General features: G+C 41.2%; 1 protein-coding gene across 12 annotated transcripts in view; it reads left to right on the top strand.

Moving 5' to 3' along the window:
- The window catches only part of RBMS1 (RNA binding motif single stranded interacting protein 1), a 220,626-nt gene that overhangs the window by 114,767 nt on the left and 78,330 nt on the right, over window positions 1-27,529 (top strand). For 10 of the 12 annotated variants that reach the window (XM_028141130.2, XM_008138642.3, XM_028141125.2 and 7 more), the window contains one exon: window positions 10,187-10,362. In XM_028141130.2, the coding sequence (XP_027996931.1) occupies window positions 10,187-10,362 (176 nt within the window). The remainder of the gene's footprint in view (window positions 1-10,186; window positions 10,363-27,529) is intronic. The other 2 variants (XM_054722990.1, XM_028141124.2) reach the window with 1 other exon arrangement.

Below are 27,529 nucleotides of genomic sequence, written 5' to 3'. Positions count from 1 at the left end.
GTTCTTTACTTACAAGAAATACTGGGAGAAGATACGGACTGTGCTGTGCATGGCCTTTCACAGAACAGCTGGGAGGAAGCTGGGGACGCTGGGAGCCTACCTCACTGGGTGAGGCCGGAAACGCAGAGCCCGCAGAGGTGTTCTGAACTGTCCTGATAAAGGTGATCCTGCACTTCCCGTAGGAAGTTTTCTTCTTTCAACTTATTTTGAGCAAAAAGGAAGAGAAGAGTTCATTCTTGTCCCCTTCACAAGGCTTTGTGTTGAGGGAGAAAACTGGTGTGGATCTGAAACCCCCCCCCCCCCCCCACGTGGGGCTCAGGAGGAGAAAGGCGCTTTCCACACACCTGCCTTCGGAATCCAGACGAGTGCTTGCACCTGGAGTTGGGCAGGGTTTTGTGTTTTCCGCGTTCTAATAGCTGGCGGCTTAGGATGTAATTGGCTTCTTGTTTTGAGCTTTAAGGTGGTTTTAGAACGATTGCACGGTCCTTATACAGATAAGAGAGTAAACAGAACGTGCAGTGCACCTTTTGACACTGATTACGCATTGAAACAACAAGATGCCAGGCTATTAACCAGCAAAGAATCTGGATAGATCTGAGTTATTAAGGTAATTTCAGCTATAATATTTTCACCTTAAGAACACTCCAGTTTCAGGAACTCTGAATATTACGTCAATAAAATTTGTTTTGCTCCTTTAAGCTTTAGCTGTGATTTTAGTATAGCACGTGTATATATAATATTTCCTCGTAGTGATCTGTGACTGAGTAGGGAATCCATGCTTGGCCTGAGTGGTTGCGCGGGTGGCCGTGTGATTCCTGCCGCAACGTGAAGCGCCGTACGCCTTCCTTCCTGGTCTGCCGGTTTAACCTCTTGCTCCATTTCTCTGGCTATTGGCAGGCAGATAAGAGAACACAGGTCCTGGCTGTGTTCGTCTTGCTAGGCCTTAGCTGGAGATGGCAAGGAGCCTTTATTCCAGTGTTAGCTGTGAGAGTTGGAGGGGAGCTTCAGAATCACCCAGCCTCACCTGTGCGTTTCCAGGTGCGGCACTGAGCTTCCCAGATGTGACATTCCCTGGCCAAGGCACTGAGCTTCCCAGATGTGACATCCCTGGCCAAGGCAGGATTTGAATCCAGGTGTCCAGATTTTCCCATCCAGTAATATTTCTTTTCTGTGTACCTTTTCACAGAGAGGAGGGGAAAGAATTTCCCTAGTTTTATGTTCCCCACCAGTTGTCCTTTTCATTTATAATCTTTTAAAAAAATATGTATTTTTATTGATTTCAGAGAGGAAGAGGGAAGGAGAGAGAGATGGAAACATCAATCATGAGAGAGAATCATTGATCTGTTGCCTCCTGCACACCCCTCACCAGCCCTGACCGGGAATCGAACCATGATCTCCTGGTTCATAGGTTGACCTCTCAACCACTGAGCCATGCCAGCCAGGATTGTTTATCATCCTAAATTCTCTTTTGTCCCTCAGGGACTCTGTACAGTGATATTTGACGACATCCTATCCATATTCTGTCTTCGATTTCTAGGTTATCCTACTACCTTCCCAATACCCACCCCCCACCCCAAATCAAGTTGTTCTAGCATATCCTCTGAACCAACCACGATTGTGTGTGCTTTCCCCACTGACTTTCATGAAGAATGACCCTTCCTTGTCTGTATCTTTGTCGTCTCCTTCTCTCCTCTCACACCCACCCCTTTCAGGACTGCCATTCCTCTTATTCATAATGGCTTGTCATTAATATTCAGCTCTCTCAGCTGTCTAGCCCCTCTGTGAAGCCTTCTGCAACCTTTCTGTCTCCGGCTCCTTCGTCCCCGATCTTCCCTTGGTTGAACTCTCACTATTTTTAGAAACTGTACCATATTACCCTATTATATGCAGTTAAGGGGTAGATAAGGCCAGGAGCCCACTGTTAAAAGCTTTTCCTTCCTAATGCATGTGTTTTCTGGTAAGGAAGTTTTGAACCTATTGCTTAATCCCCTCACTTCCTTTCTTGACCCTCCAGTTTTCTGGTGAATGACTTGTATTTAACTCCTTCAGTCTGGTATTTATATGTTGGGTTTTGTGTGTTTTTTAAATAAGACTCATTTTTTTTTTTTTAGCAGTTTTAGGTTTACCACAAAATTGAGAGGAAGGTACAGAGATTTCCCATATACCCCTGCCCCCACGCATACATAGTCTTCTCCATTATCAACATCACTCACCAGACTTGTACATTTTTTACCAAAGGTGAACACACATTGACACATCATGTTCACTCTAAGTGTCATAGGTTACCTTAGGGTTCACTCTTGGTGCTTTACATTCTATAGGTTTGGAGAAATGTTTAATGACAGTATTCGCCATTATAATGTCATACAAAATGTTTTCACTGCCCTAAAAACCCTCTGTGCTCTAAATATTCATTCATCCCTCCCCAGAACCCCGGGTGAGCATAAATTTTCAACTCTTTGAGGTAGATCCCAAGGAGTGTGATTGCTGGATCATTTGGTAAAAGTACGCTTAGTTTTGTGAAAGCCCCCAGACTCTCTTCCAGAGTAGCTGTACCATTTTGCATTCCCATCAGCAGTGAATGCAAGTTCCTGTTGCTCCGTGTTCTCCACAGCATTTGGTGGTGTTAGTGTTGCACCTTTTGGCCATTCTAATAGGTGTATAGTGAGTAGTATCTTGTTGTTTTAATTTTTATTAAATTAAAATTTTATTGAGTTCTTATTTCCTGATGACATATGATTTGAAGTGGCTTTTCATGTGCTTATTTGTCATCTGTATATCTTTTTTAAAAATATATTTTTATTGATTTCAGAGAGGAAGAGAGAGGGAAAGAGATTGAAACATCAGTGATGAGAGAGAATCACTGATTGGCTGCCTCCTGCACACTCCCTACTGGGGATTGAGCCTGTAACCCGGGCATGTGCCCAGGACTGGAATCGAACCTGGGACCCTTCAGTTCGCAGGCCGACATTCTATCCACTGAGCCAAACTGGCTAGGACTGTATATCTTCTTTAGTGAAGTGTCTATTAAGGTTTTTTGGCCCATTTTTAAAATTGGGTTGTTTGTTTTCTTATGTTGAATTTTAAGATTTTTTAAAATATATTTTGGATAGCAATCCTGATAAGATATGTCTTTTGGAAATATTTTCTTCCAGTCTGTGGCTTATTTTCTAATTCTCTTAATATTGTCTTTTGCAGAGTTTTTAATTTTAATTAACTTGAGCTTATCAATTCTCCCCCCCCCCCCGCTCCCCCCCATGGATTGTGTCTTTGGTGTTGTATCTGAAAAGGCATCTTACCCAAGGTCATCTAGATTTTCTCTTATTATCTTCCAGGAGTTTTTGTATTTTACATTTAGGTCTATGATCAGCTTTGAGCTAATTTTGGCAAAGGGTGTAGGGTTGCTGTATAGACTCATTTTTTTTGCATATGGATGTCCAGTTGTTCCTGCACCATTTGCTGAAGAGACTATCTTTGTTCCATTGTATTGCTTTTGCTCCTTTGTCAAAGATTAGTTTATATATTTGTGGAGGTTACATGTTGGTTTTTATCCATCTCCCCTCTTATAAATGCTTTTACAGAAACTAGAAGGAGCAAACAGGAAAAGAACTCTTGTGTGTTTCTTGGCCCAGAGTTCCCAGTAGGCAACTTGGGACATCAGTGGGGTTCTTGGGAAGACCTTTGGAGGGAATGGCACAATTGAACTGATTTTCATGCAGGAGCACAGAATCAGATCTTTAAAAGATATTTGAATGATAAGGAATGTAGTTTCTTGGTGGAACCTTGAAGGGAAATTTGACCTCAGGAATCACATGTTGTATCTGTGGTATGTTTTCTACCATGGATTTTCAACACCTGCTTGCCCTTTCTTCTTCTTACTCCTTCACAACCACTACCTCCACCACAAAGAGCTTGTGCGAGTTGTTTTAATTAAGGTCTTTTCCCTTTGGTTAAAGTTGATTTTCATTTCTGCAACATGGTCTCTATCCATTGAGTCAGCCATGTTGTATCCACAGGCTATTTAAGATAAGCCCCCCCTCCCTTTTTTTTTTTTTTTTTAACCTGAAGATATTTTTATATAGAGATTGTAGCTTTACATGCAGGGATCAGTTTTGGGAGGCATCTTTGAGAATATGAAGTGTGAAATCTATTGGGAATTTTTGTTTATAGATTATATTTGAAGAGCCAACCCAACAATATGGACCCCTCTCCTCTGACAGATGTAATCCAACCACAAATATTGAATAACCTGTTTCTCCATTTCACAGTCTTAGAGGCTGCAAAGTTTGTCACCAAACGGGACAGTGATGATATAAGAACCATTTTTCTTATTATAATGATGAAAAACATATAACATACAATTTTCCATCTTTTTTTTTTCCATTATAGTTCACATTCAATATTATTCTGTATTAGTTCCAGGTGTACAACATAGTGGTTAGACAATCATATACTTTACAGAGTGGTCCCTCTAATATTTCAAGTACCCCCCCCCCCCGGCCTGTATATAGCTATGAGAACCAGTTTTATTAACTAGTTGGCCATGTGATTTTAAGCTTTGCTATCCTAACATCAAGTGGGATTAAATGATGGTAGCCCATTTGTCCTTCCCCCACGTTATGGAAAAGTAAGGACCTGTATGTGTGAAGAGGCACTTTTGTTTCATTAATATAATTGGTGCTGTCTCTTCAGTTTGACCTACCCGGAAGAACTTCTGCTTCTTGACCAGTGTCTCATCTCTCATTAACACCCTCCCCCCCCCCCCCCCCACCACCACCACACTGATCAGCTTGTATACTTTCTCAGCTCCCTGTCCCTTTATCTTTCTCAGCTACTATTCCTAGCCCTCTTTGAGCCACTCAGGTCTCTAAAAGGAAACAAAGAAAATATCCTCATTTGGATCCTTTTCCCTTCTTCCTGTTAGATAATTCCCTTAAATTGTTCAGTTTCTTTCACATCTTAAAAGCTTATGGAGAGGAACAATGTGTGTAATTAGTACAGTATATAGTATCTTTACATAGTACTCAGTTCATGCCAGGCTTGATATTATACTATATCCCAGTGTAAATGACAATGTTCCATAACTTTTGTCAGTTCTCAGGAGCAACTGTAGTGATTATTTTGCTGCTTCTGGATAAGGTGGTCTCTCTCTCTCTCTCTCTCTCTCTCTCTCTCTCTCTCTCTCTCTCTCTCTCTGTAGAGGAGGTGGCAGGGTGGGGATGAAATTGTGGATTATAGCCCTCCTAAACTATAAGGGTGATGACCTTCAGGAAGACATGAGGGTAATGAAAAGGCAGATTGTAGGTTTCCTTTCTCTTCAAAATGTATTAGAATTCTTAGGGAAGTTACTAAGTAAGGGGGAGGGGAGAGGGCAGCTTTAGCTATAAGATTGGCCAGAGCACTCTTCTTGAGCTTATTAGAAATAGGAAGGAAATGAGACAATAGAATTTATGATAGGTCTTTATTTTTTATTGTCTTTGCTGAATAGACATCTATAGTAACGCACATGGTTGCTATTACATTTTAGTTCACACATGATTAATTTTTGCCTTTTTTTGTAAAAGACTTTTAGGCTTCCATTTGTATAGAAGAGACTGCTTAGTACTGGGTATGATGTGATGGAGAGGGAAAGATTTGCTGTGGGTATAGTTGTCATGTGCCTGTTGTTCATCATCCTGTCTCTTAATGTAGGAGGCGCGTGGGCCTTCCTGGCGGGATGGAGGCCTCAGAGCTGTCCACACAGGAAGTCCTCCCTGAGTGCTTTCCACACAGGAAGTCCTCCTGATTGCTGACAAGCTCTCTTCCTGCTGGTGCCCACACCCACTTGTGCAGGGAATGCTAATGGAGCCACCCCATTTATTTACCACTGACTTTGTTTTTCTATCAACTTTGGCATGCAAATTAAATCCCCCATAAATGTTACCATGAAAACGGAATTAGCTCGTTTCCCCTGCCTTTGGATGGGCATCTTTGGTAGATAGCTTGTTTCTCTGACCTGAAGCAGTGAAATTGGGCCGGAGGAGGCTGGGATAGACTGCTGTGCTCTGAGATAGACTACTAGTACTAGGATGAGTCAGCACTTAGCATAGTATCCCTCTTCTCTCCCCCCCCCCCCCCCAGTTCCTTAATTAGGTGAATTTAAGTACCAGTAAATCAGACTTCATCCAAGGGCCAGGGGAAAGGGAGGGGTGTCTTCTCAAATTACAGGGTAGCTTGGGGGCTTTGAGAGGCAAAACGTAAAAGGACAACCCGTGGTGAAAATGGAGTTTGGTAAAAAGTCCTCCCTTTGTAAGCTTTTTTTTCTTTTTTTTTTTTTTTTAAGTTTAACATTTGTGCTATTGAGGCATAACTACAAAATGTCATTGCTTTGAGGTGATCCGGTGCTGAAGTTGCAGCTGAAGACTTGTCAGTGCTTTTCAGTCTGGGAGGGAGGGTCTAGTTCTTTACTGGTTACCTTGAGCTTTCCCTAAAGTGCTCTGTTCAGCCTCAATACGCCGGACTTTTTATTAATGAAAAGATAAATAAGGTAAAATTTTTAAAAAAACTAACCTATTTAAGCTAATTTTGTTAAACACACACACACAGACACACACACACACACACACACACACACACATACACACACACATACGCACACACAAGCTGTTTGCTCATTAAATTAATTTAAAGGCACCTTTGACTGCTTTTCTTAGGAAAACATAGCTACCAATGGTATCGTCATGTTAGAGAAATTTGAAGACAACAAATAGGACTTTTAGGAGATAGACAGTGTTTGGGATGCCATTTAGAGTACTATGTCAGGGTTCCGGCTTTATTATCCACCTGACCTGGGTTCAAATTCCAACCCTGCCTCCTACTAAATGTGTGGTCTTGGCACATTACTTAACCCCGCCTTGAGACTCCGTTTCCTAATCTGCAAAATGGGAGAACAATCATGTACCTGCCTCATTGGATTAAGGAAAGTAATGCACACAGAGCAGCTGGCACCATGTCTGGCACATACTAAGCAGGCAACACATGACAGAAATTATTACTCACGTGTTTAGAATTATCCTTAACCCATTCTGAACTTTTAGGAGTACTTAGCTTTATTGTGTATGAATTTTCTTCTTTGAATATGTGTCCGGTCTTTTTCAGGACTTAAATTTTTATTTTCAGCAAGTTCTAAAAACTTAATCTTTGATAAAAAAAAATTTCTGCATCGGGAAATAAAAAGTTGACAACCTAGAATAATTCAGTGCTTCTCTCTTTCAGATATCTTTCTCTGTGTTCAGCGAGTTCTGAGGAATAGTTGACATTAGGATAAGGTTTGAATTTGAACTTGTTCTGGATAGGATTCTCACCAGATGTCAGTCGGTTCCCCTCCGGGTACATTCAGGAAACCCCTTCTCCCACCTGGGATGGGGTACTAGGAGATCTCTTTCCCCTTAGGGCAGACCAGAGGGGAAGCAGGGAGGGACAGACCTCATGCTCCCCACCTACTTTCCAGAGTTGGAAAATATTACTGTAATAAATATGGAGGCCCGTCAAAGACACATTAAATCAGCTGTGCAAATTCGGAGAAGTAAATCATGCTTCTACTTCTGCCAGAAGTAAATACATAAATAAAAACCTGCTACTTTCATGTCCAAATAAACTCCACATAAATCATACCTTTAAATGTTTCTTTTAATCGTATGGTCCACACCCGGCCCTCCACTTTCCATCCCAGAGCAAAGCAGAGGTTAGAGCTGATGTAGACTAGGAATGCCATCTCTGAAACGCGTGACGGTCCATTTGCTTTGTGTTGGTATAATCCCTCGGAGGAGAGGAGGGCCCTGGTCCACGGCTTCCTTCAGACTTCTCCAGGCCTTACCCATGGTGACCACGGGTCATCCCCTACCGGCTGCTCGGCACATACCGGGTCCTGCGGTGAAGAACGGTGAGGTTTGTGGCAAGGACAGGTTCTCGGATACTCATCACAGATGATTTAAGAAAAAAATTCAGTCTTGCCTAGGTTGTCCACAGCTACAAGTTCTTGTGTAAATCCAAGGCTTGGGACTGAGAGGCTGCTGTGTTACTTCCCAGCACCTCTGTTAGCTGAAGTGAGAAATAGGGCACGCCTGGCTAATTTCAGGTAGCAGCTAGCAGATGACTGAGTGACTTTGGAGAAGAAACACAGGCCTGTGTGTGGCATGGCTGGGGGTCTGAGGTCCCACCTGTGGCAGAACAAGGGACAGGGCTTATTCTTAGTTCTACGTCTAGAAACCCAGCTTCGCTGTCCCTTAGAGAAAGCCAGGGATGAGAGGAAAGGGTTGGAGCTCAATGACTTACTAATAAATCAAAGACACTTAATGGGATTTGATCTCAGGCAGGTTTTGTCTTAGATTAAGCAATGCTGATGTTCCCAGTTCAGGTTCGTCCTTTATTTTTACATTGACTATTGTTAACCTTTTGCACTCGGATGTCGAGTGTGACTCGACACAGTTAGCATTAGAATAAAGGAATCGAGAAAAAAGCGGTGTTTGGACTCAAGGACCCTGGACAGTGAGAAGTAGCATCTGCATAGTATCTCTCTATATAAAATCCTAAGCGACCATTATGATCGAATGACTGGTCGACCAGTCGCTATGATGCGCACTGACCACCAGGGGGCAGACGCTCAATGCAGTAGCTGCCTCTTGGTGGTCAGTGTGATCCCACAGCAAACCTCCTGTGGCCCCTCCCCCTGCCCAGATGCTGGCCAACCTCCCATGGTCCCAGCCCCTGGGCCCCAATGGGGGTGGGAGGTACTGGCAGGCCAACCTCCCACAGTCCCTCCCCTTGGCCAGCCAGCCCCCTGATAGGCCTTGATCACCGGCCAGGCCGAGGGACCCCACCAGTGCACGAATTTGTGCTCTCGGCCTCTAGTAGGACATAAAGAAGCGAAATGCTTTCGTGTCACATTAATGGGGATCCCAGTGTGTTGTGATACAGGCGAACTAGGATGGTCATGGCAGAAACTGGTTGCAGAGCCAGCTGTCCATCATGGATAGTTGAGATTATGCAAGGTCACATTTATTGCAAGGGGTCTGCTTTTTGAACTTCCCAAAGTAAATTTAATTGTGTCTTAGAGATGCCTAATTTTCTTGTTTGTGTTAGTAAAGATCAAGCTGTAAGATTTTACATTTGGGTTGAATGTCTGTTTAATCTTCAAGCTATTACTAAACCTAAGTGCTGTCCTTGGGTTAGTATATTTGTTATTTAGAAGGTGTGAGGTGAAAACATTTCTGTCCTGCTGTGAAGCTGCTGAGCATTTGCTGTGAGGACACCTTGGGGTGTGCTCACTTCCATCTCAAACTGAACCATCTAACTTCCTCAAAAGTCATGTGTGTGGCGTCGGGGCGGAGGCTGTGGTTGCTTTCTATTGGTTAACAGAAAATTATCTGGTGTGAGCACAGTTTCAGTCATTCTTCCTAAGTGGCTGCTGACTGTGAAACCACACTGAGCCCTGGTTGCAAGCTTTACTAAAGATGTTGCTTGCTGCAAGGCGTGAGGAGGTTTCCTGATACTTCCTTCACCATTCTCACAGGGGTTAAATTCCACTAGGTTAGCCAAAGCCAAAGGCAGAGCTCCTGTCAGTCTTACCCAGATGTCTCAGTGAAACTGTATGCCTATCCTAGAACTAGGTGAAGTTTTCCTTATTTGATAATCTTGATTGGACTCTTAACTTTCTGACACTTGAAGAGTAATCGTGTGTTTTTTTTCCCCCAAGTCATCTTAATAAAATTATCAGCAACTTTCAATCAGATGTTCTTCAGAATGTGAAAACCTTTTCAAAAGTCTAGTGATTTCTAAATTACTGTATATTAAAATATTACCACATAGCTGCATGCAAGTTAATTGTGAGTCTCAGTAGGTATGTTCCTTAAAATGTGTGACTAAATTAATCTTACATAAATTCGGTCATACTTAAGGTGCCCATCAGAATATTCTACTGAATATAATCCTATTAGTGATTTCATGTTGAAAGGGAGAAGTTTTTTGTTTTTTAGGACAAACATGTTTTTTAAGGTATAAATTAAAATTTATAGTATATTAAAGTAGCTTAAGAAAATCTGTCTTGATATCTTGGTAACCTCATTTCATGTTGCAGGTCAAACAGCTTCTGAACGCTGCTAAATACCTTCCTTCAAGAGTCTTTCTAACACTCCTCTTTGTTTTCCAGCAGTCTCTGGTGCCAGCCCACCCCATGGCCCCTCCCAGCCCCAGCACCACCAGCAGTAATAACAACAGCAGCAGCAGCAGCAACTCAGGATGGGATCAGCTAAGCAAAACGAATCTCTATATCCGAGGACTGCCTCCCAACACCACAGACCAGGACCTGGTGAAGCTGTGTCAGCCGTAAGTAGCAGTGGCTCCTATTGTTTTTAGCAGCTAAATACTTCTTTGATCCGATTACTGTGCAGAGTGATATAAATTGTGTTCTAAGAGAGGTTCAGTACAAGATGGATCTGTGAATCCTCATTATCGACACAGTGATAGTTTCCAGATTTCAAGTCCTTGGGGACTTACCCAGTCAGCATTAACGTCACCAGAATGCCCAGGTAACAAAATAAATTGGAGCAGTTTCTCAGTAGAATTTGACTTCATTGACATTTGAGAAGTCGTCTGCATTATTTAAAAACGCGTAGCTCGGTCCTGTAGAGGAGTGCTCATTTTTTGGTGGGAGCACATCTAGGGGCCAATTGGTCACATAATAACAGCAACTCTAGTTGTCACTGTTTGTCAGAAAGGTAGTCCTGCCGATCTTTATCCTAAATACGTGTAAAACTCGTCATTCCAGCCAGGAAACGGTAGTCTGTGTTCATTAGCCACCTGTACTTTTGTGGCCTGGTTGTTCACCCTCATCTCCTTGGGAATTCTATTCCCCACCTTCCTATTTCTGTTCTCACTGCCACCCTTTCTGAGTCTTGTGAGGAGAGGTGGGCACACGTGTGTACAGTTCCAAAGTAAGTTTGCATTATACGCTCATGTTGTCGATAGGATATAAATATGCTGCTTTGCTGCGGATACATGAACTCACTAAGTAAGGAAGCACTCATTTAAAGCAAGGAGCCAGAAGCACTGTGCAGTGCAAGGACTGTGGTGTAAAGACGTAAAGGCCTTTGATCACTTTGAGCTGTAAAAGCCTACACATAGAACAGCATCTTTTATTTATCCAAAGACAGTAAGGGTCCCTTACAAAAAGGATTTTACAGACCTGGGAAAGGAGACATCACTAATGAATGTTTCCCATTCCCTGAAAAAAATATTCCCAGTTCTAAACGTCTGATCAATAGCATCAATTTTTCTGTTATCCTGGATAAAATAATTAGACTTATTCTTATTTTAAGAAAAAACATTTTCAGAACTTACTTGGTTAGTATTTCCAAGTTGGAGCTAAACGGAACTTCGAGCCTTCCATACGGAGGTGGTGGTGGTGGTTTCGCTTTGTCTTGTTTTAGAGAGGAGGGTGGGACAGTGGCTGGTGTTTCTTTATGTCTGAAGAGCTTTGTGAACATCATCTTAGCTCCCTCCCTGTGCTTCCCTTGTGTTAACGCTTTTGATCATCCCTCTTGGACTTTGACTGCCGCCCTTCGCTTCTAGGACAGTGAAATCATGTCCTGTGCTGGGGACTATTCTGAAAGCAAGTCTGGCTCTTAGGGTTGGTCATGCCTGGCCCTGGAGTCAGAGGGAACTTTGCCAGGCACGCCCTGCCCTACTGCAGCTGTTCAAGACCACAAATAGGCCTTCTGCTGTCTTGTCTGCTGCTGGCCTTTACTGGCATCCTCTTCTCCTTTTGCAGCATAATTACAGGTAGATAGAGCGCCGGAAAGTCTAAGGCGCTAAAAATACAACTTTGTAGGAAACAGAATGAAGCTACCCCTCAAATTCTTGAGGTATAAGAGAAGGGAAAAGAAGTTCAGATGACACATTGTGCCTCACCTAGTTTTGAATCATGTAAGCTGAGTTTTCACACCAAGGAGATAGAGTTCGATCACCATTAAATGGTAGAGTAACGTCATGTTTTGTATATAGTAAATATGTATTTGAAAAATTGAACCAGCAATTTTTTTTTTCATTGAATCAAACTGTATTCCAAATGCATTAGAAGAGCATTTTACAATTTTTCCTAGAAAATTCATTCCTTATTTGTTGGTCTCTTTGATGTATGTGGATTTTCTTAATGTGGGTAAACATCACTCTCTGCTGTTATCAATAGCACTCTCATTCTCTCCTATCATTTGCAAAACCCCATGTTTGATGTTTAACTCAAGTGAGAGTTTTCTTGATATGTATTATACAGAGCCAAGACATACAGTAAGAGAGAACTCTGTGTCAATATCTGCCAAGAGCTTCATTCCATTGAACACAGAGCATCTCATAAGTGCCAGATTTGACTTGGTGACAGTTTTGTGTCTTAGAATGGAGAGAGAGAGAATGTGTGCGCAATGGCATTCCTGTTTCAGACTTAATTGTTTCCAATAAAGAATAACTAGTTGGTGACATGGAAATGACAAGAATCTTATGGGAAAGTGACTCATCCTAGAGCTTCAAAAACCCAGTGGACATATTTAGAGATTTTAGAAAAGTGAGTATCAGAAACTTTTCAGAAAAGATAGGTGTAAATTCATAGCCCTAAAAAAAGAAAGACATTTTAGAAATAAAAATTTAGTAATTTCAAATTAACCTGAGTGGTTAATTGCAGGACAATTGGAATAAGTAATTTGGGTCTCTAGGGGGTTGGATATTTTAGAGGGTTACCTAACAGAAAGATGGGACTAGATACCTAAGAATGTATATAATAGTGACCCGGTTCTGTGCAAATAATGCATGAAGTCTAAAGGCAAGAATGGCATGAAGATTGTGAAAACTGGAGAGGAGAACAAAAAATATTTTTTAAAAGCTGTGTTGGGAGTAGAATATACAGATGTTACAGTGTCAGAAGAAATGGCAGTGAAAAGGCTGATATAAAGTGATAAGAAATGACAAGTCAAAGGATATGACGGTGAAAAGCAGCCACACCCCAAGTCAGAGAGAGATTCAGGATGCTGGAAAATGTGGATCAACTTTGTTAAGTTAAGAGGACAGGGCTTCAGTTTTAGGTTGTGGAAGGAGGCAGCATCAAGGACCAATAGGGATGTGACAGTGGTTATGGTGCTAAGGTGATGTGGGCTCAAAGGAGAAATATTTTTTAAGTATACTTTTTTAAATCTTCACCCAAGGATATGTTTTTTGTTTGTTTTTAATAATTTGAGAGCGAGAAGAAAAGAGAGAGAGAGAGAGAGAGAGAGAGAGAGAGAGAGAGAGAGACCGATGTAAGAAACATCGATCGGTTGCCTCCCATAGAATCAAACCTGCAACCTAGGTATGTGCCCTGAGTGGAAACCAAACCTGTGACTTTTGGTGCATGGGACAATGTTCCAACCACCTGAGCCACCTGGCTAGGGGGAAGGAGATGCATTTTCTAGGAGCATTTATTGAAAGAAGCCGACCAGCTCTAGTTAACTTCTCAATTGTGAAATGTGTATGAGAAATCTTGTTGGGATCTCATGACTACTCCAGGTGGCTGTAGCTTCACTTCCTGTTTCTAAAAAGTTATCAACTCAAAAAGAGTACATCAGTACAATGAACCAGCAAGTTTAGGAGAAGAAATAATCTTGGAAACAGAAGGATTACCTATTGCCTCTTTATCTTCAGACATTCTTAACTCCCTTCTGAAAAAGTAAACAAATACTTGAGTTGGCTCTGTTACCATTTTGTTTCTCTCATTCAGACTTCTCAGGTGAATTTTCTGGAAAATGAATTGAGGGCTCTCATTGCTACCATTTTCTTGCCACCTTAATTTAACCCTTTGCTTTTTGCCGTCAAGTTCCCAACCTTTCTTCTCCCTTCTCTGCTCTGGCTTTTCATTTTCATCCACTTTTCCTCCTCAGCTCTTGGCTCTTTTGATATTAGTTGTCTTGTTCCTCTGTAGCCTCACCCTCTCATAGGGTTATCTCTCCTGTTAGCACCTCAAATTCAACATTACCTCCTTCCTCTCTGAACTGTCATTTTTCCAGATTCACTCTCCTCAACTTGAAACTTTCGAGCAGTCGTTGACTATTTCCGGTTGTCCTCTAAGTCACCAGTTCTTCAGCTTCCTCTCAGGCCTTTCTTCCTCCTCACTACTAGAAGAATCGGGGGGTTCCTCCCTCCCTCCTACCGCGTGACAGGTGGACACCATTCGCTCCTCCTGCTGCCTCACTTCAGGTACCTCTCCAGGTCTCTTTCTTGATTCTTCAAGGCCAAGTCCAACTCACCTGGCCTCCTTCCTGCTTGAACCACACTATCTATTTCTTTTTATGTGTCACCATCAGCAGCTTATTTCCATATAATTCTGTTCTCCCGGTGCCTGCACATTATTTAGAAACTTGTCTGTGACAGTATGGAATGCTGATATGTCATCTTCACAGATTTTTCAGCTAGATTATACAGTCCTGGTGGTCAGGGTGGCAAGTTTTTGGTACCCCAGAGAGTGCTAGACACATACCTAATTCTCAGTCAGGAATCTGTAAAATGGGTGAAATGATGCTTATATCATGAGGTTGTGGTTGCGGTTGTGATTAGGATTAAATTAAGTGATGTAAGGAAAGGAACTGGTCCCTGCCTGGAACACAGTCATCATTGAACAAATACTAGTTTCCCCTGTGCATGTGCCTTTGCTCCTCAAAGTCCTTTCTACTGGAATAAACTTACTTTGTACGTAATCCTACATGTAAAACTAAAAATACCCAAACACATTCTGATCTTGAAAGCCAGGAAAGATGGGAAGTAGGTTATGTTAACATAACCGTCTCCTCCTCCTGAAGGCTTGCTTTTTTTTTTTTTTTTTTTTTTGGTACTTGCAAAAGACTAGTTTCAGCATCCTGAGGCCCGTCCCTGATTTATTTCTTGTCATAATAATGACTACTGCATATAAACTCTTTCATTGTATTCAAACGATCTTTTCTGAAAATTTAAAGCCAGTATCTGTATGCAGTTTGCTTCATCGCTCTTCCTGTTTGCGGTGGGAGCAAATGCGTGAGTTGGCATTGGTTAGGGAGCTTAGCACTTATTGTTTAATGACATCACGTGGCAGGTCTAGATAACTCAAGTGTATCAACAACTTACTCTAAAAGAAAAAGAGTCTATTGCTATTAAAACAAAATGAGGTATTTCCACTCTTTGCACTTCATACAGCCTTTCTCTCATTCCCACACCAACCTTGGTCAACCATTTTCCCCCCTTTCATTCAATAGATCTAATTTATTTCTAAGTGCAGTAAATTAAATCTAGCTCACAACATTATAGCCATTATTAATGGAAAGGAAATATTTTTGAAATATAATCAGTTACCCTGGTTGTAATATCCGATGCAGTTTTATTTTCCTTTGTTTTCTGTTCTCTGCAAGTTTCCTTATTCTTTTGAATACAGTACAACTCTTAAAGACAAAACAGAAAAGCAAGACAAATCGACAGAGGTAGACATAAAAAAACCAACCATAATTTAGGACAGAATAAAGTAAATGTTATAATTAGTGAGAAGTTAGAGGAAGGCTTTCCTAACCTCGATGCCAGGTGACTGGGGTAACTTTCATCAATGAGGATATGACCCCTTGACCTTAAAGGACAGGGAAATTCCATGCACGGTGGAAATAATTGTGACCTCCAGGCCTCAGGAAGAGCCCAAGGGGTGTGAGAGTGCTTGGGGGTCTACAAAGCACAAGGAACACTTCTTGCTCCACTAGCTGCCTTTCAGCAATTGTTAGTTATCCAGGGCGCCTGGTGACCAGAGTGGAAAGTGTGGGCATAGAGGAAAACGTGGCTGGAGGTTGGGACCACATCGTTAGCACCTTGAGTAACAAGCAAAAGGCTTGGGGTTTTTTCTTCCGTTACAGAGGAGATAACTCTTGGAGTGGAAGAGATGATGTGGCCCTGCCCCAGGGCAGTGATAGAAATGGGAAGGCGAGAGAGCGCTGGGAACAGGGAAGGCTGAGAGGGTGTGTTGGAGTTAGAAGCATCTGGACTCTAGCATGATAAAGAATGACTATATATAAGGTTTTATCTCTGAATGAAGGAAAAACTTGAGTTGTAATAAATGAGACAGAGAGACAGGAAAAGAAGTAGGGCACCTATCAAGAAAGTGGACAGCTTGAAATGATTATATTTTTTCTCTATACATCTCCATTTATCCCTGTAACTTTAAATTTTCTTAAGCCGTCTATCTGTTGAAATTTGTTTTCCTCTACCCTGGAATAAAATGATCATCCCTTCTATTCCATAATGATTAGCCTACTTTAATGGTAAAATTTGAAAGGGAAGGCATTATAGTAAGAAGAATATTAATCAACTTATACCCAAGTAAGAAGGTAACTTCAGTGTTTTATTCTGAAAGTAACAGTGGGCTTGCCAGACCCAATATCCTGAAATCCCAGGTAAACATGAAGTCCTTTGGAATTTATAGAACTACATGAAATGAAAGGATATTACATTCAAAACAAAACCGTGATCCTGTGATGAAACAGGAAAAATCATTCCCCCAAAAAGAGATCTGCTTCTCACTTTCAAATTGAAGAGAGAATTTAATTTAGAACCAGGTGACTCAGACTCATTCAGGTATTCCCTAAGGACTCAGTCCAAGAAACCTGAATGTATCCAGAGTTACTGCATTTATTTTAGAAAAGAAACACACATATACATACCCAACATGGATTCCACGCTGTAGTAGTCTAGCTATACAGACATGAAAGATGCAGACTAAAGATTTTATTGCCTACATTCAGCATCATTCTGAAGTCAGGCTGTGAGTCTTACCAGCCCTAAGCTCTTGATGTAGGGTTGAATTAGAAGCTGATAAAAGGAGATGTCTCTCTTAAAGGTGTAATTTACCCTTCAAGTACTGTCTTCCAAGCAAGTTGAGGTAGTGTCTTAGTGTGATGGTGGTAGTGGTGTATTTAACTCAACAATGAAAGACAAATCGTTTTTTTCTTCGGTATTGACTATATCTCAGATCATTGAGATTTTGATGTATTGAGCTATATTGTATTCCAGAGCCAGTTAAGATTTTAGGATTTTTTAAATTGCATTTTATAGGAGTACTGAAATCTATATCTGGTGAATTTTTCTCAGATTCCTTTGAAAGATAGGGAAATAAAAGTTATCAGAAATGCAGAATAATTCTTCTCTTATAAAAAATAAAATAGTGTTTTTTATTGACTGCCAACTTTTTTTAATCCTCCCCAGAAGTGAAATTAGTTAAGAGGATGTGTTTTCCACTGTTAAGTATGGAAAATGCATACCATTTTTGTTTCTTTTACTACTATATGGCTTATTCCCATATACAGATTTTATTTATATTATAAATAATAGGATTTCTTTTAAGTTCCAACTGTTTTTATTCTATAAAACAGCTAATTTTTACCTCTCAGGAGTTCTTTCTTCATTGATCTAGAAGATTCTCAATACACAAAATACTAATAGCAACAGTTTCTGGGACTTGGCTTTTCCTAATATTGCTAGCATAATAGAATGGCACATAATAAATAACTCAATGAGCACTTAGACAAAGGTGGGCATTTTGCTGAAAAGTGTGATCTAAGATGTGAAAATAATCAGACTTTTAAAAAGGCATGCCCGGCCTGGCCAGTGTGGCTCAGTTGGTTGGAGTGTCATCTCGTGCACCAGAAAGTTGCAAGAATGTATGGGAGGCAACCGATCAATGTATCTCTCTCACATTGATGTTTCTCTCTCTCTTTCTCTCTTACACCCCTGTTCCCAATCTACTGGGTCAAAATGTGGAGTCACTAATTGTGATTTAGTTCCCTCTTTGTCTACAGTATTCCTGTAAGATTCTGTGCAGCCAAAGAGTAAAACGTGATGCATTGGAGACTGAGCATAATACATCATCTTTGTGGTATTTTTTTTAAAGTAGAAGTCAAAACAGATTTGAGAGTTTAGGAGCAACAGTGTATTTAACTAAACCTTCCTATTCATCTTTTGGATAAGCCGTATAGAATAATTTCTTGTTCATGTTGATTGCTTCATTTCCTTTCTTGGTATGAATGAATTCTGGCATGTTAGAAATTTTATGGACAGTAGATCTTTGACATACCAAGATATGGTCCGAAGACTTGAAAATCCCAGAATTTAAAAAAAATAATTTTAGCATCAAAAATACTCCCCACGATTACCTACTTTGCCATAGAGAACCATCTCTTTCTTAGACCTCTCTTTGCTCTTTCTTCACTTTTATCATTAGAACTATCTTTTGGCTCTCTTTAGAGGGTGGGCATTTATCAGAAATCAACACAATATTTAATCCTTCTTGAGAGTTACTGGCACACAATTAGAGCAAAACCTCCTGGAAATATGGACCCTGGATGATGGGCTGCGCTTCTTTCCTGGCTACCCGACTCTCTGCCCTCTGCCTAAGAGTGTGCAGGATTCAAATCTATGCTGCAGCAAAATTTAACGTAACTGTAGGCCAGTACTTTCAGTGTTACCATGAGTAGTTGAAATCTCCAGTGCTTACTGTGTGCGTGCATTTGGTATTTTGGCAGATGATCTCAGTTATGTCTCTTTTCTGATTTCTCCTCACGGTAAAATCTGCTGGTTAGCATGGGTATTTAGAGAGTTAGCCAACCCTCCTTCTTGTCTGTTGACCTTCTTCTTGAGGATTTCTTTCTGTTGTTCGTGGGCATGATTAAGAGCTCTCCTCCTAGATATCGCTCAAATCCTGCAGAAGCTGCTGGCAGACTAGTCTTAATAATAGTATTAGCAAAAGTTTACTGGGAAGCCAGCACTGAAGATAATGGCCATAACCACAAGAATTTTTTAAGGACCATCCTCTGCTTCTCTGTGAGAGCAGATGGGATTTCTTTTATGGCCATTCCAGGTTCCTTTGTTATGAACCTTAGATTTCTGTAGCATGGAGGTGCTTAACCATCATATATGAAGGGGGAGGTAGTGACAGGAATAAAAGCCTCTAAAATTTTTATTTGGCAGTTGTGCTTGATTTGACTCAGAATTTCTTTATCGGGTTACTATGTATCCTAGCAATGTACAACCTCTCCCTTTATCTTTCCCCATCTCATTCAGTAATCATTGCACACAAAAAAAAATCTTGTATGGTGTGTGTAAATACCTGAATAATGCTAGCAGTTAACCTTTGTCACCTCCTTGCTGTGTTCCAGTAACTGCCAAATGTTTTATTATTTAATCCTAAGAACAACTTCATGAGCAGCATTATCATCTCTGTTTTAAAAATGAAGGTGAAATGGGTTTCTTATTGCTCGGGCTAATACAGCTGATAATGGTGGAGCCAGAACTTGAGCTCGGACAGGCTGACTCCAGAGCCCGTACTCTAAACCTCACTGTGCTTTCTACCTCCCCAAATATACTCAGGAAGCCAGTTCATTATCCTCATCCTCCCTTCAGCAGCACCCATGTTCTTCCTCCGTTTGCCACAGGCTACAAAAAGACTCATTTCTCCTGGACCCTAAAAGAGATATTCAGACATGGTAGATTGAACAAGATTTTGTTAGAAAAACCAGCTTTCCTTAAGTACCCTTGAATAGCCAATAGAATGAAAAGCTCAAAGTAAAGGCAGGAGGATAAAGGAGGAACTCTTCTTTCCTGACATCTAACAAAGTAATCTCCTTTAACGTAGCTGGTTATACAAAACTCAGCTCCTGGTTAGCTGTCTGGTGTGCAGCTCCCAAGATTATACAGAATAGAGAAGATGCATAATTTGTCATTTGCTCGAAGCCTGAGGGGGTTAGTACGAACACAAAAGGAAACATTATTTTAGGAATCTCTGTCTGACAAATCCAGACAACATTACTTTTGAAACTTATAGGCACAAACTAGTATCACAATTTTATTACAAGTATAAATCTGATTAAAACATAAGACCACTTTTGAGGAGAAAATAAACAAGTAGAAGTGGGTGGTGAATTCCATTATTTATTAAGCATTTTGCCTTTGATTTTGCTAGACACTGTACCAGACACATCTCCTGACCTCGAGGTTGGTTCTTATCTTATAATAGAACACAAACTTCACACATCATATAGACCAGAGTGGGATATTTCATGTGAGAGAAAGTTCTACAGAGGCTACAAAATAGGGAGTGATTGCATCTGAGTGAGGCATCAGGAAAAGCTTGGCATTTGAATGAGTCTTCAGGCAGGTAAGTAGCTCAAGCTCAGGTCTGAAGCCAGGGTGAGCCTGGCCGCCTGTCCTGTCTGGTCCTCACAAGGACTATATCATGGGGAGTTTTGACACCGGAGGAAAGGTTGGACTTCAGTGGGAAGGGAGGTGACACATACTGCCACAGGATTTGCCCTTGATGGAATGTGAAAAAGAGGGTGGACCCAAGGAGGAAGCTGATTCAAAGATGAGTGTAAGAGTTTGCATCTAGGAAACTGGGAGTTTGGTACCATGAACAGATATGGGGATTAGGAGAAAGGACTTATTTTTATTCTTGCCTGGAAATTCTCACCCACTCTCAGGAAACTTTTCAGATGAGTACGTGTTTGCTTTATGAGTTTATGTGCTTTTGGTATGGTTATTAAATGGAAAGAAGTAATGCATCCGTTCCACACTGATGAGCCTTCAGCGCGCAAGAGAGACTAGTAATTAAACATGTTTATTTGTCAGCTGGAATACTGTGTATGAGAAACTTTCCGTTGATATAGTCCTTCCTGTCAGCAATGATAAGACCTGTGTATGCCTCCAACATGTAATTCTTTTCTTAAATTTTTATAGTTCAGTGTTAGAGGCTCAAACTTTTTTTAAAAAGTTGCTTTTTGTTTAATAGATTGCTTTGAAACTCCCTCGGTGGGATCATTTGGCTTCAGACTGGAAACTTTTGAGAAGAGATTTTGTAAGAGAGCCCTGGGACTGAGAGGGAGGAGAGGAGGACAGTGTCCCTAAATGGGGTGTCTAGAATTAGCGAGGAAGTACACTCATAACACAAACAAACCTGACCAAGTGCACGCTCTACCAGGGGACATGGACCTCTCTCCTCCTGGCCGTCTGTGGTCTGTGCACTCACTGATCGCTGGCCATCCCAGACTTAACCTTACCTAACTTGTCTAGGGGATCGGGATCACTGGTCTTCTCATTTTCTCTTTATGCCATAGCATCTTCCTGCCTCTACTAAACATCAAATGTCAATAAAGGAGCCTGCATGAAAACCAACATTTTTTGGAGTATCAGCATTTTTTATGCATAGTTTTAGATTTCTAACTTTAAAAAGGCCACTTTCTGATGGCATAAGGACAGTGTTGTTTTTTTTAAAGGTGAAACAAGAGGCAGTCATCTATGGTCCCAGAAACAAATTAGGCTGCTAGCCCATTTGGACATGGAGCATGGATCCTTTCCAAGGGATTTTCCAAAATGCTTCATCTTCACCCCCAAACTTAAGCCATAAATTATGAAAATAGTATTTCCCCTTTATAGGCAAAGTTTTTGCTCCAATACTTAATCTGTTTATAGTGATCCTTTTACTAAGCTGGCTAGATAACATTGTGTTTCTTAAATTTTTCCTATTATGTCCTTATTCACTATCCTTTTTATTGGCTGATACCATGCAGTTAGCTGTTAAAAGCCAAACTCATTTAATTTTGACTCAGACTTTTGAGGCAAAAGAATTTGAGCATTTATTTAGCTAAAAAGTTTATTGCACTTTTTTCATCTTCAGTCTGAATTGCAGAACTTTACATCTCTTCTAGTCCTGTGGCTGTTCACGAGGAGTGCTCACCAGAATAAAATGTGCATGCCCAGGCCCTTCAGTAGGTTCTGAGTCAGAAGAGTCTGAGAGATATGTATGGAGAGAGGCAAAGTAGCGTGCAATTGTTCTAAAGAGCACAGGGGCTCTGGAGCTTCCCACCTTGCTCTGCCACGTGCTTGGGCACATTTCTCAACCTCTCTGTGCCCCAGTTTTTTCACCTGTAAAATCAGGATAATAACAGTACCTACAGCACCGTGTTGGTGAGGACTAAATGGGTTAATACATGCAGAGTGCTCAGAACATTTCCTGGCACGGGTTAATGGGACTGCTAACATCATGTATTTTTCAAGGCTTCCAGGAGGTTCTGATGTTCAGTCCCAGTTCAAAGCTTCTGATTTAGTCCCTTCCTGTTCTAATTGGGAAAGCTGAGGCTCAGAGAAGGTTAAACGACCTTCTTGGAGTCAAAATTAGGAGGTGGCAGGCCTGGGAATAGATCCCATTGTCTCCCCAGACACCCACCTATCTTGATTTGCCTCTCTACTTTGCATGTGTGCATGTAAACTCTGCCCTCAGTTCTGCCCTTCGTCATGAGCGTGAAATATCTGCACTTCAGTTTTTTTGCCAAAGAATTTTAACTTTGTCCCCTCCGCCGCCAGCACTTGTCAAAGCGGTGGGAAGAAATCAGATTTATGAAGAATTTCCTGAAGGATTTATAGTGCCTTTGTTCATCACGGAGCTCCCCAACCTTGTCGTGGCGCACGTAGAAGAGGGTAGTGTTGGTGTTAGATTATACTGGGATTCGATTAGGTTACATTAGATTAGATTAGATTGGTGTGTCAACAACGGCAAGGCTCTCCGGGCTGGAAGTGGCAGGCCCCACCCAGTCTCCAGGGGTTCATGGGATCAATAGCTTCCCATTTGTGACAGGACAGCTTCATCGGCGGGGCTTTTAGATAGGTTTTAGTGCAAAAGCCCTTAGTCAAGTGAAACCTTAAAGAGAACTCCACATACAAATATTTCGAAGTAGTAGTTTTAAAATGTTTTATAAATACAAATTTATAACATGAATAAAATGCATTGGTGAGAACAGGGAGGCAGTTTTGAGGAACTTGAACATTTGAGATTAGAACCGCTTGATGGCAGGTGCAATATAGTATCAACAACTTAGCATATCCAGGTATTTCTGTATTTCCTTTTAGTTGCACAGTATTAGGAAAAATGTTTATTCTCATCAGCAGGTAGTTGCCAAAGGTAACACTTTTTTTAACAACTCACTTTATCTTCTTAATATCCACTTGAATTAATCTGATTCAGAAGCTAGAAAGGACCAGGAATTTTTTGTTTTGACATTGAATCCCAAATAATACAGCTGTTTACAGCCTTCGTGATAACTATAAAACTCAGACCAGGAGCACCTAAAGCAAATCGTCAGTACCAGTCTTAGTGATGTCACTTCATCCTGACTCACCTTGTAGGCAGCTTATGATTGTACAACTGGCTATCAGGCCACGGTGAGGGTGTATGCTAACTAGTTGTACCTGCTCTTGGCCTGTGATTTATTTGAGTGTGAAATATGTGTAGGTTGTTTGTATAATTTTATGTGAATGGACATGTGCGGGCTTGAGTTTCCAGAATGCCCATGTAGAGTTACAGCTTTCCTAATCAGTGACTCATTTTTAAGAAGTAAAAATGTACCTGAAGAGATGGCAGGGCCGCATTTGTCCAGCGTCTGCACTTGAAGCGACTTAATATGAAGGTGGTTAGGGGTGTGTTGAAATATGTTGTACAGTGAATTTGCTTGCATTCCCTGTTTGTTTTTGTATCGGAAGGCTAAGAAATAAAATTCAAACAAAAAACTGATAGCATTGCTAAAACACCTCTTCAGAGCCTAACTGTAGTGTGGATTTTATCCAAAGGGCTCATTGGGAATGCTGGTGTTTACAAATATCTATTGGCATTTCCATTGCAAAGGAAAATCTGGTCCCTTCTCTTCATGGCTTTGTAAAGACATAAGTGGATTTACAGCTGTCCCCAGCTATCAGTAAACAGTAAAATCAGCAAATATGCAAAATCATGATTTTAAGCAACTCTTAGATGGACACTTCTGATAGGTTTATTTTCCCTTCACTTTGAGCTCCATATATATTTCTGTCTTCTGATGTCGCTTATAGTTTTTGTCAGCAGTCTCAAAGTTTCTTGGAAAGAGGTATACTAGTAGACAAATGTTTTTCATGCTCTCTATTTGACCACCCCATTCTCACTTGGAATTCACTTTGACCTTGAACTAATTGTTCCTCTTTTTAATGTTTGAAGACTTGCCTAAATATCTATTTTAGCTATAAAAGTTTGTTTCACCTATGTTTTGGTGGCTTAACAAATCACAATTTAAAGTATTTGGTTCTAGCTTCTAAATCTTCTAAGCGACCATCTGACCATCTGACCAGCCAGTAGGTATGATGTGCACTGACCCCCAAGGGGCAGAGGCTCAACGCAGAAGCTGCCGAGCTGCGGTGACTTGGCAGTGGTGGTTCTTGGGTGATGCATCCCGGAACCAGAGAGGCGGGAGCCCGATTCCTCGTAGGGCCATGCAATTCCACCTTCGGCCCATGGGTAATGTTGTTGTTGGGGCCATGTCAGCCCTGAATCTGGTTTACTGCTGAGCTGCAGTGACTACAGACGCCCTTCGAGCTGCAGTGACACCCCAGGTGTGGCAGGCCAGGGGAGGGACCATGGGAGGTTGGCTCCAGGGTGTGTCCGGCCCATCTCTCCCAGTCCCGCCCCGGCCAGCCACCTTCTAATTAATTTCCTTTCAATGTGCACGAATCCGTGCACCAGGCCACCTGTTCCTTGATAAGTTCCCAGACTTGAACTTGAAGGAACATTCTTCTTCTGGAAGTAGGTCAACGTACCACAGTTGTTAGATTCTTTTCCTCCTCTCCTCTGCTTTTCTCTCGTGGATGTCTGTTCTAATAGCACAGCCTTTACTGGGCTTGCATAGACAGTAATGACTTATTGGTTCTAAGTTTTTCAGCATTGACTCTGTTTCTTTGTAGGGTTCATTCCTACCCCAATCTTATTATATAGCTTTAATGGTTTTCTGGCTTCTGCGACTGCTAGACCTGGGTTTCCTCTTTGGGTCTGCCACTAACCAATGTCCGGCAGGAAGAATTTTAAAGCCACATTGGTGAGAAATGAGGAGGTGACACTTCATAAGTAATCTCTGACTGCAGCAAATTGGGTCACCCCTCCTCGCTCCATTTGTATCGCTGTTTCTTTCTGAACCTCCCCTGCAGCATGATCTTAAGGAGTGCTGCTGCCACACTGACACGGTTGCCAGGATATGTCACAATCTGAGCAGGTCTTTTCATGTTATGGACTAATATGAGCCATAAAGATAAACATCTTTGGGTGTGTGCCTAAAATCTGTGTTCCCTGCTGCTGCCCACATCTGCACAAAATGTACAGGAGGCCCTGTCTCCAGATCCAGGTAAGCTCAGTTGTCCTGGCTTGGTGACCCCAAGGGGCCTTTTCATTTTACATGTCCTTCACAAGTCTTGGCAATGACCACAAAACCCCTATGGCATCTGCCGCTTCTCCCCTTTGTTTTTCTGACCTATCTCCCTTTATTCTCCTCTCCCACTTCACTCCAGCCATGGAGGGTCCTCTCCTGGGTGGTTCTCAAGCCCTCCACGCCTGCTTCTGCCTTCCAACTCTGGATGTGTTTTCTTCCTTTACCTGCATGGCTCCTCCCTGATCCTCCTGACTCACCTCCTTCAAGATTTAGCTCAAATGTTCTTCTCAACAACTTCGCCTTAATCAGTCTCCACTTCACCTGGGCATTCTTAATCTTAACACCCCTTTCCTGGAGCTACTTAACCCTTTGTATGCCATAAACGGCGGACTTTCCTCCACACGCCACACAGGCGTCTACAGCTGCAAACCTCGCATATCAACTCTGGTCGCCCAATTTTAAAATCAGACTTGTTAGTGACATCTCTGGGTTTGTAAAGGAAGTTATGGTAACAAATTTGCAAATATTCCAGCGCATATGGAAGAAATTCCAATGTTGTCCGGTTTTAGACGCGTGGCAGTTAACTGGTTAATCAAGTGTCCTAAATGCCACCCTCTGACATACTGTGTGTTTTACTTGTTTTTGTTTATTTATTATAAGCAAGTATCAATAAATATTTTTGAGGGAATGAATGAAATGCTTTTTGATATGGCACAAAGGGAAGCCAGATATGAGCCCAACTGTCTAATTGCAGAAGTATTGTTTTCTTGATAGCCAAACGTGGGGCTATTCCTGTATAATTGTGTGTCACACACACTCACACTCACACTCACTGAGATAAGCAATTAAAATCTCAGTGAATGTGGATTACTCAGTGCTGGGAAAGGCCATGGTGACAGTGGATGCTTTTGAACTTGCCACAGGGACAAACTTTATCTTTCCCCTTTCCTTCCTTCCTTCCTTCCTTCCTTCCTTCCTTCCTTCCTTCCTTCCTTCCTTCCTTCCTTCCTTCCTTCCTTCCTTCCTTCCTTCCTTCCTTCCTATATATCTTTCTAATCCTGTTTTTTAATATGCTTATTATCATATATGTAGAGTTCTGTAACATCAAGTAATTTTTGTAATAAGGCAGGTTGCAAATAAATAAATCTAAAAAGAAATGGTAAATAAATAAATAACCACTTTCAGCCTTCAGGTCCTCATTGATAACATCAGCAAATTAAACTGAGAAGAGGAATAAGCACGGAAGTAGCAAGAGGCTGCCTCATTTCCTCCTTCCTGGCAGAATTGCTGATAAATAAACGAGAACACTCTTTCCTGCTGGGCCTGGGCCTCAGAATCCTTCCCTACACAACACAACACAACCACTGGCAGTGCATCCGAGTTGGCTTGTACCATGAGAGCTGTTTGAAGCCCTTGGCAGATTTCTTCCAGCTCTGTAATCCAAGGAAAGGGAGAAATAAAGGATTACTCTCTGTCTTTCTAGGGAACTGAAACCTGGCTTTTTTCAGTTTTTTTTTTTTTTTAATATTTAATATCTCTGCTTAAAGCACATGAACAAACCAGGGGTTTGTATCTCCAAGGAACCAATAACTGGGCCATTTTTTCAGTTTAGTCAAGAAATACCTTATATTAATTAATTCCATTTTTTGATTATTGAGTTTTACCTTATATGAATATTTTATATGCATTGTCAATTTTGAAAGCAGTAAGATACGATGGAATACATTTTCCTATCTGATTTAGGCTACACTTAGCACTTGCATTTCAGAGTCATCAGTAGGACCAATTATTGTTGAACTGTGCTTGTGATGAAGGGCTGCCTATGATTGATTTCTTGTCAATCAGATACTGGATCTCCGGGTCATTTGCTCTGTTTGATCAGTGCTGGTTGATAGTCTTAGACAAGCTCTTCAGGCTCAGCCACCAATGAGAAGTCAGGCACTTGAAACAATTGACCTTAGTCAGTAAGCCACTTTTCTCCTGCCTCATTTTCCCTTTGTCCTGTCTTCCTTGCCATTGATTTTTACCTTTGTTTTATCAGTGGGGTATGCCTTTTAATAAGTTTTTCCTAGAACATACAGGTATATATGCATGCATGCATATGTACATACATGTATATATGTTTATATATATATATATACATATATATATATATATATATATATACACACATACATGCAAAAGTTTATATGTTTGAATGCATATACCGGTGGATAAATGTCATTTTTACTTATGTGAGTAAAATAATGAGAAAATAGGCA

The sequence above is a fragment of the Eptesicus fuscus genome, chromosome 11 (assembly GCF_027574615.1).
Source record: "Eptesicus fuscus isolate TK198812 chromosome 11, DD_ASM_mEF_20220401, whole genome shotgun sequence".
In the NCBI taxonomy this organism is placed as follows: Eukaryota; Metazoa; Chordata; class Mammalia; order Chiroptera; family Vespertilionidae; genus Eptesicus; species Eptesicus fuscus.
The sequence above is the reverse complement of the archived record's forward strand: the minus strand, read 5'-3'. Positions and strand labels throughout refer to the sequence as shown.